The sequence below is a fragment of the Galeopterus variegatus genome, unplaced genomic scaffold, assembly GCF_000696425.1.
Source record: "Galeopterus variegatus unplaced genomic scaffold, G_variegatus-3.0.2 Scaffold20, whole genome shotgun sequence".
NCBI lineage: Eukaryota > Metazoa > Chordata > Mammalia > Dermoptera > Cynocephalidae > Galeopterus > Galeopterus variegatus.
In genome coordinates this window covers 388709-398537 of record NW_007726131.1, presented here as the reverse complement: position 1 = coordinate 398537, position 9829 = coordinate 388709, and the positions used below count along the sequence as shown (strand labels likewise).

Sequence of the window (9829 nt, the reverse complement as noted above, 5' to 3'; positions counted from 1 at the left end):
GCTCTAGCTAGTCATTCTCAAGTGGCTGGGTCAAATGAGGCACCAGAAAAGGGAATCATGGAGGTGACGTACAGCTCCAAGAACTGCAAAAGCCTATTAACTGAAAACCTGTGTATGATTTTGGCATCAGAAGAGCAATAGACACACATACAGTCACACACACTCATACACACTTGAAATCATGCACATATTGCACATGGAAAAATAAAGTGCTAACTGCATGCCTAGAGGTTGACAAACATGGCTTCTTGGAGGAGCCTTCCTGGAAGAAGTGACCAAGAAACCAGATCTGGATTGAGATGCTATATGTGGACAGACAAAAGGGAAAAGGGTAAGAGAGAAGCTCTCTTTCCGACATGGTTGGTGCAGTATAGTCAGGAGGATGAGCATGGTGGACTATGGAGTGAGACGGTATTGGCTGGAAATCTCACTTTGTTCCTCACTAGCTGTGTGGCTTTAGGCATGTCATTTTATACTGTGCTCATCAGTTTTTTTCACCTGTAAAGTGGGGATGATGCCTACCATAGAGAATTGAAGAGATTAAGGGAGGTCACTTATGTAAAGTACCTCACATACCCAGCACAGAGTTGGCAAGCATAAATGTTAATTTCTTTCCCTTCCAGTCTATCTTCCTTTACAGAGGAAATGGCAAAGTGAGAAAGCCAGTTTATTCCCTACATTCCTGAAGCTCATCTGGTTATAGTTGGAGCCCCTAAGTTTGGCTCAGAAACCAGCTTGATTTGGAGCTTCCTGGAGAGCTATGATTTTGTGAATATGAAATCAAGGTGGGTGATGCTGTACTGGGTCTGTTTAGATCAGGCTTTTTCAACTGCAGGTTATAACCATTAGTGACTCAAGACATCAATTTTGTGGGCTAAAACCAGCATTAAAAACAAACACAGAACAGAATAAAGTAGAACAGAACCACACTGAACAGATGCAGCAATATCAGAGTGCACTGCACAAAATAAGGGTTTCAGTAACAGATGTTTGTGTGTTTAATGGGTTGCAATGTGAAATGTGTTTTTTAGAGGTTTATGGTCAAAAAAGTAAATATAAACTAAAACTATGGTCTTGAGGATCTGAGATTTTGTTCAGGGAGTTCTGACTACAGTGGAAGTTCAAGCCTTCTGAGCAATGAATTCCTGAAGAGACCTTCCTACTGCTTGTAGTAGTTTTGGAGAATGATCTACAAGTACTTTGGTCTTTTCTGGGTAAAACAGATGGAAATGCTAGCCCAGAATGACTGAGGACCACTTGAATGACTGACCAGTTTCCACTGATGATTTTTTTTTGCCTTAAAACGTCTCAGCATTTGGCTCAATGTAATGAGGACCTACGGGGTAGGGAGTGGGAGAAGCGTGTGGAGGAGCTGTGGCTTGACACAGGGGACTGGCGTGAGGTGGAAGCAAGAGCTGTAGGATTAGGAAACTTCTTCGCTTGACACGTAATCGTCAAGGTCCAGGTCCTTGCGATGGTCCAGGTCCTAACTTAGGCCCTAGGAATACACAGTTAAGTAGGTCAGGCATTTTTCCTCCCCTTAAAGAGCATATTATCTACTGGTGCAAATCAATAAGGACCTGCCAGAGAAACAGTTTTAACTAACGGGTTAAAAGTTTTGCTTATCAAGACTTAAAGTGTCCCTGGGAATAATATGAGACTGGAGTATGCTTTTTACATGGTACTTATATTAATTGTCTAGTTCTCTGTTCCCAGTTTCAAAACCGGTTGGGAGGGAATAAGGTATTTTTCTCTCCACACACACATGTGCACACACACATGTGCACACACACACTTATTTACACATATACACATACTCACAAAGTGCTAAATTCAGTTGTTTTTTAGTTCTGTGGCCCTTGATAACAGAAAGTTCTCCTCACCAATCTCCAGCAACTAGAAAAACTCCTCATTCCCAAGAGTCCTGGACACACCACTCTGACTTAGGAGACTAGCACTTGTGATTTTGTCAAAAACGCTTGTCATTTCTTGATAATAAAAGTAATACTTGTACATTGTAGAGAATATAAATAGCACAGAAGAGTATATACCTAGAACTTTTTTTACATGGAGATTGATAGAAACCTCCTCAGAGGATTTTTTCCAGTTTGTCACATATGAAGAGGAGAGGGAACATCTCTGGACAGGTTAATAGATTTGCAGAGCCTGGAAATGGTATGAAATGTGTCTTTTCCCCAGAGCTGTCATTTTCCTCTGCTCCCTGTAGGAAAAATACAGTTCCCTCTCCTTTCTCAGGCAGGCTAGGGTGATGACAAGTTGTATAAATGTCACAGAACCGTTCTTGGCCATCTTTTGCTGTGCCTTGCTCTCTAAGCAGAAAGGTTTAGAAAGGAGGTAATATGGTTTATAAAGCACCAGAGGTTGAAGTCCTGCATCGGTTTTTGGGTAGTAGTTTATATAGAGCAGTAGTTCTCAACCAGTGGTAACAGGTGTTTAAGAATTCTCTGGTGATTTATCTAAACTACACAGACTCTTTCCACTGTCATATCCTGGCAAGTATCAGATTTTCAGGAGTAAATGCATGTGGTTCAGAAAAGCCCCATAGATTATTCTGGCCTCCCTCCTCCCTTTTCCACTTGCTGATACAAAGGATAATGCACCTAAACTGATAAAACATACAGAGGATGGATGTGAAAAATATAAACACTGGAAGCAACAGCAGGCACTATTTCTCCGAATGCATCTTTTCCTGAACTAACCTGTCCTCTGACATTTCTAAATGTGGCTTCCTGTGCATCAACATAATCTGAGGGGAGACTGCGAGCTCTTTGCCCGAGGCACATATTATCCCCAAAGCTTGGTAAATAAAGCTACAGCCCAGTGCTAGAATGCCATGTTCCTTTTGAGTGCTACACTTTGTTGGCAGACTGTTCTAGAGCCCAGTGATGCAATATGCTGTTTTGGCCTGCCTTCGTCAGAAACCCTGAGCAAACAAGTCATCTGACTGAAAGGAAAGCAGCAGCAATCATTTTCAGTAAATTGCTCATTTAAAAATATTCTCAACCTTTTTGCATGTTGTTTTAGATGTATCTCCTTTTAGTAGTAAACACACTTTAAAAACTATCCTTTAACTGATTTTATGTGTGTAGAGTATGTGAATATAATTCACATTATGTATATAGTATTTATGTATCATTAAATCTTATTATTTTTCATCCCACCTGTTCTTGTTTTTTTCCTATTTCTTTTGAAAAATTTTAACCACTCCACCTCTGTTAGTTTGGAAGCAACATACTTCATTTCTCTGCCTGTTAGTTCAATATATATACTTATCACAGTCTAAAATCGATCAACAACTTTAGCCTCCTCTTGACAATTCAAGTGCCTTAGAACACTTTCAATTTCTATTTACCATGTTCCTGATTTATGCTATACTTGTGTATTTTGAATGTTGTTTAAATCTGTGAGACATCATTATTGTTTCTTACAGTCAATGTTTAGTTTACCCCGACACACTTACTACTTTTATTGCTCTTCATTTTTTTATCCTTTAGAATTTCCTTCAGTGACAGCATGCAAGTGTCAAACTTTCAGTTTTTGGTGGTCTGAAAATATCTTTCTTTTATTCTCATTCTTGAAAAAGTTTTAGTGGAAATAGGGTTCTATGTTGGCAATTATTTCCTTTCGGGACAATGCATTGTCTTCTGGCTTCCATTGTTGGTGTTTAGAGTTCAGCAGTCAATCTCCTTCCCTATTTTTAATTCTTATTTACTTTTTTTTTTTTGGCAGCTGGCAGTACAGGGATCCAAACTTGTGACATTGGTGTTATAAGGCTGCACTATCTCCTTCCTTAGAATGCAATCTTTTTTCCCTCTAGATGCTTTTAAGATACTTTGTTATTCTTGATTCACAGTTTCACTATAATGTGTCTGAGTGTGGATTTAATTTGTCTTGCTTGGGATTCATTGAGCTTTAATCTTTTAGATTGTTGCTTCTCATCAGTTCAGGTAAATCCTGAGCCCTTATCTCTTGAAATGTAGCCTCTAACCCATTTTCTCTTTGCTCTTCTGTAGCTCTGATTAGATATATATTAGGCTTTTTCACTCTTTCATGTTGCTAAACTTTCATTTTTTCCATCTGTTTTTTGTGTCCCATTCTGAAAAATTCCTTCTGACCTGTCTTCCAAGTCATTGGTTCCCTCTATAGCTGTTTAATCTGATTATTAATTTCAGTTGCTGTATTTTTTATTTCTACAAATTCTATTAATCCCTTTTCCAAATCTGTTATTTAAAAAATTTCCTGAGAGTACTTCAAAAAGTTCGTGGAAAAATAGATTTGAAAGATAATACGAATCTATGAACTTTTTGAAGTACCCTTGGATTCCCTGAACATATTTTCAAGCATTTATTTTTAAAAAGTATATTAGGCACAATTATTTTATAATGTCTCAAACTTCAGTATCTAATCCTTTGTGAATCATTTTTCTTCTGTTCTCCTTCACGGTGTCTAGTTTCCTGTGTGATTAGTTTCTTTGTGAGCTGCTCATTTTCCTTGGAAAATTATTTGGGTGATTCTTTCAGGTTTAGGATTAAATTGTCCTTTCAGGGAGAATGTATTTAATTCTGCCAGGCATTTAGTGAACTATGCCAGTCCAGTTTAATCTAAGTTTATAGTTTGAAGTTTCTGTAACATGGAGAGGATGTGTATTTGGACTGCAAGGGCAGTTTATAATGATGGCTTCTTAGATTTTTCTTAACTTGATCTGCCCAGAGATAAAGCAAATTTTCTTAGAGTTTCCCACGGATATAGAGGTGGACTTAGTACTGGTTCCTCCTTATCCTGAAGTATAGACCTTGGAGCCTGCTTTATGACAGGAGGGTCTTTATTTCTGTTCATCATGTCCTGTCAGGGCCTAAAAACTGAAGCTCATAGCACACAGGTTTGGTAAACAGCCCAGAACAAAAGTACCTTTAGTGCTTGGTTATTTCTTGGGGTCCTATCTTCACCTGGATTTTGACCTGGTAGTTTCTTACTGTCCTTTTAGTTCAATAGTTTTAAACTTAAAAAAAATATATAACTTTTTTTGTTTTGTTTTGTTTTTAGTGGGAGGGTGGTCAGAATTACCTAGTATGTTTACATTTCTGAAAACAGAATCTTCTAGTTATATCAATATAGAGAAAACTTTTTCAAAAGTTTGATGTTGCTGGTTTGCACAGAAGATTCCTGGGTTTTCTTCTTAACCTTCCCACATCATGTGGTCAGAATAACTGTTTTTAATTGAATTCTGTTGCCAACCAAAGAATGAGACTTTTCTCTGGGATGAACATACATCAATGTCACCACTTTCAAGTGGGATCTGGCCTGCTACTTCACAGAGAAAACAAAAGCATGCACCTACACCTTCCTCTTCTTTCTCCTAGAATAAACGCACCCTCTCCCACTTAAAGGCCAACCCCCCACCAGTGCTTTGGATCCTTCTCTTTCTCCACCTTTTCTGGAACTCCAAATCATCATTGATTCCTTTTTGTTCACTTATTTTCAATTCCTCCCTTTCTTTCCTGGACCCTTTTCAGAGATAAAGCAGTAGCTAGAGGGAGAAAGGAAGACACACTATAGACTCATTCTCTCCTCCTTTTCATATCCCAAATTCAAAGGACTGTATAAGGTATCTTCTGACGCCTGACTCCTCTACTACCTGGAAGGGAATTTCTCTAAGGCACCAATTGTTTTCAGGTGGCTAAATCCAGCAGCTGTTTTAAATCCTTCACTCTGATCTCTCAGCAGCATTCAACACTTGAGCCGGAAAACTTCCTTTGGCTTTTGTGACTTGACTCCTCCTGGTTTCCCTTTCATCTCTTTAGCTACTTACTGCTTGCCAGTCTCCTTGGCCTGCTCATGCTCTGCCACTTAACCTTCAAGAGTTACTCAGGCTTTCACCATAGGTCCTCTTCTCTTTATACTCTATAGTAGAGATTGGCAAACTTTTCCTGTAAAAGGCCAGGCAGTAAATTATTTTAGGCTTTACAGACATATATTCTGTTACAACCATTCAGTTATGCCACTGTAGCATGAAAGCAGCCAAAGACAATAACTAAATCAATGGGTATGGCTGTGTTCCAATAAATTTACAAAAACAGATGGCGGGCTGGATTTGGCCTACGACCTGGGATTTGCCAATTCCTGTGCTATACGCTACCTAGTAAAGTATCCTTTACTATGTTTCCAATGACCACCTATACATCAAAGTCATATCTTGAGACTCTTCTGTCCCCGAACCTGTATTGCCAATTACCTACTTAATATTTACATTTAAATGTCTCAAAGGCATCTTAAATCTTAACATAGAAATTGTACTCTTTCCCCTCAAATTTGGTATCATTCCTGTGTTCTTTTAATAAGAGGCCCTGACACCAATATAGCAGCATAAGGCAGAAAATTAAAGTTATCCTTGACAGTTCCCCTTCTCTCATCCTCTAAGTTTTTGAACTGGAGGAATACCTTAAAAAGGTAGGTTTGGAAATGGCATTACTTGAAGCACACAGTCAAATTTAACATTTCACTAATAGAGCTAAACTTTATTTCCATGTTTATTACATGTTTATATTTGATGTTGAATACATATTAGAATTGACTTAACATACAACTTGGGAGAAAAGCTGACATTCTCCACTGAATGGGTTAAAAAGGAATGTAAAACTACAAAATACTTATTTAAGTATGAGTTCTAAATTATGGCAAACAAATCAATAAATACCTTGCCATTTTTCTCTTTTTAACTTTCCAAGATGGATTTCATTATAAAAATTTCTTCATAACAATTTATTTCAAAAAAGAAAATAAGGAATAATCATAAAAAACATTTTAAGTATAGGGTACAAATAAATTAAGAGTCTTAACACAGAGTCCTACCTCATATTTAAAATATAAATGTTTGACGATATTATAAATTGAGGGGGATTAATTAATGTCAACTGCAAATCTAATGACTTAAACCCATATATGCCATTTGCTTTTGTCTGGAAGAGTTAGGCTGATTTAAGGGTGACATACAGCAGAGTTCTATTTGATATTCACATTAACCATTTGGTGCTCAGAATGGGGATGACGAAATAGTTAAGTGCTTAGTGACAGAAATTCAGAATTAATCAGTTCCAAGTGGCTAAGAGGTAACAGAACTAATCATTCCACCTCCTAATTGATGATCATGTACATATGTACAGCTTTAAGCATTCACTGAAAGCTTCAAGATAAAACTCCAGATATTCTGAAGCTACTGAAATTCACAGAACATAAAGAATACTGTCTATAGTACAATTCCAATGTTTAAACAAATACAAAATTATGCGTGGTTATCAAAGTTGTTATTGGTAATAAGTATATATATATATATTTAATTCTCTATAAGACCCTTAGCATATTATTTAGTGAAGAAAGGTGTGCTCTTTTTAATACTACTAATCTTTACTTAAATACATTTAAAAAGAATCAGCTTAAAATTATTTCCTACCATGGATTATAGGATGAAGATTCTTACTAAAAGTTCTCACTAAATAAGAGTTTAGAGTCATCTGAAAAACCTACGTTCTTTCTAACACCACTTATAAAAACATTTAATAAAGATAACACACCTCTAATTAGATTATTCTAGTGATAAAACATTTTTTCATGTAACTGTTCAAGACAGATGATTTATGGCTTTTTAATATTTAAAATCTCACATTTAATGTCATGTTGTTAAAGCTTTTCTAAATGTTTTCCAGTATCAGAGTCTTAAATGAGCAAAGAAAGGAGAAAATAGATAAACTCTGTATCAATTGTTTAGCCTCCTCCCTTACTTGGAAACCATTTCTCTTAAAATGCAAGGCACACTTCTTTTCTTAGAACAGGGGTTAGGAAACTTTGTGCAATTTTGTGTAAAGGGCCAGATAATAAACATTTCAGACTTTGTGGACAATTTGGTCTATACTGCAACTACTCAATTTCTGCTATTGTAGTGGGAAAGCAGCAGAGACAATATGTACTTACAAAAAAAAAGCAGTCCAAATTTGTTCTGTGGACCATAGTTGGCCAACCCCCTCCTTAGGAGAACAGACCTAATATATTAAAAAATCATTTTAAAGAAACTGGTCTCCAGTTAGATGTGATGACTGACTCAAAACCTAGCAGCTAATCACTCTAGAACATTCTGATGTCACTTTGAATTCAGCCAACTTTCTGCTTTTAGTTAAGATTCTTCTATTGAAGCACATGTCATCATGTTTTTCACTGGGGATGATTTATCTTGATTTAAGAAACTGCTTGAGTATTATTAATTGAGGGATTCAGTTTAAAATTAATAAATGATGCCCATACAATTTAATATTCAATTTAATTTTTTAAAAACATAATGAAAAATATAACAGAATCAAAACATTTAAAATAAGTACACTCACTACCCACTCCAGTAATTCATTTAAGTCATACCAACTACAGAATATGAAAAATAAATTCAGAAGTGTAATTACTTCAAAATACACTACTTCCACTTCTGTCAATATTTTACATTTATGTATATATTCTATAGTGGAAGCAGAAATTCTCTCTAAAAACATTATCTCCTTAAAATCTTGAGGTGCATATTAGAGCCACAGGCAATATCTGACATATAAAATTGCAATACAGGCCTTTCAAATTTGGCATTTCACTGGTACAATACAATGACCAAGGTATCTAATAACTGTACAGTGGCTAGACATTCCAGTAAGAACCATTATTTTCTTTAATGTAGAATGATTAATACATATTCTACAAGGGGCAGTGAGGTTAGTAATTCTATAGGATATGTCCTGACATAAGTTTCAAATTGTACAATAACACAAACAACTTTGTTAAGGCCATGTTTTATTTGCTGATTAATGGACAAAAGGCAATGTAATTAATTTTCAAGTATTTTCTTGAAAGTCTGTGCTCATAAAAATCATGAAAAGTTGGAAAGACTGTTAAATCACTGAAACTTTAAATATATCTTACACAATCTTGTTTGTACAAAAATACAAGTTAAATATAAACATAAAGCAATCATGATAATTTTATGCAAATCTGTTTTATGTGATCTTCAGTTATATATAAAAGTTTCTCAGTTCTGTTATTTGTGAAAAGATCAATACCAGATTGAATTACTATCTATTGGCAAAGGGCCCTAAAAAGCTTACTTTAGCATTACTCTTTTCATGTTAAGTGTATTTCCTAATTTGAGATCACCTAAACACTGGAAAAAAAGAAAAAATGAAAGGGCAGTATGTCCATAAACCAACAAATAATTTGGCTATAATGTATCATATAAAACACAAAGAAACTCCACACATCTGTACAATAAACATTACGTATTACATACTCACATACAGGCATATACGTGCGTGCATGCACGCATACACATACACACAGACGCACATACACACCCAGTCATAAAACAAAGCCTAATGAGGTGCTGCTTCCAGTTCGATATTCAGCTGTGCATTTTTTCTTACTTCATCAAATGAATAGCTTTTTGTCACCTTCCCATTCTTGAAGACAGTATGGAGAAGATCCTGCATAAATGTAAATTTAATGATTATATATAAGAGACTATCAAGCAAAATACTTGAATCATGCTTTGATGAATTAGACTAGCTAACCAGTTAAATACACAGAGATGTGTTGATGGCGTGCAAATGGTGAAATGATCTGATACACAAAGAATGCTGGCGGTGCAGGCAGAGAGCAAGTACTATCAAAAAGGGCAAATCACTGAGTTGCCTCCTATGTAGAAATATTTAACTTTTATGAAAAGGAATAATGTACATATTACATTCTTTTTTTTTTTTTTTTTTTTTTTTTTTTTGTTTTTTTT

The 9829-nt window shown here is 35.9% G+C and overlaps 1 protein-coding gene across 6 annotated transcripts in view; it reads right to left on the bottom strand.

Annotated features, from left to right (window-relative positions):
* Positions 1-1255: 1255 nt before the first annotated feature.
* Positions 1256-9829, bottom strand: part of NAMPT (nicotinamide phosphoribosyltransferase) — a 43296-nt gene continuing 34722 nt past the window's right edge. For 5 of the 6 annotated variants that reach the window (XM_008567876.1, XM_008567870.1, XM_008567863.1 and 2 more), the window contains one exon: positions 6509-9527. In XM_008567876.1, coding sequence (XP_008566098.1) covers positions 9417-9527 — 111 coding nt within the window. In that variant the 3' untranslated portion in view covers positions 6509-9416. Of the gene's footprint in view, positions 1499-6508; positions 9528-9829 lie in introns of those variants that run through there. The other variant, XM_008567861.1, reaches the window with a different exon arrangement.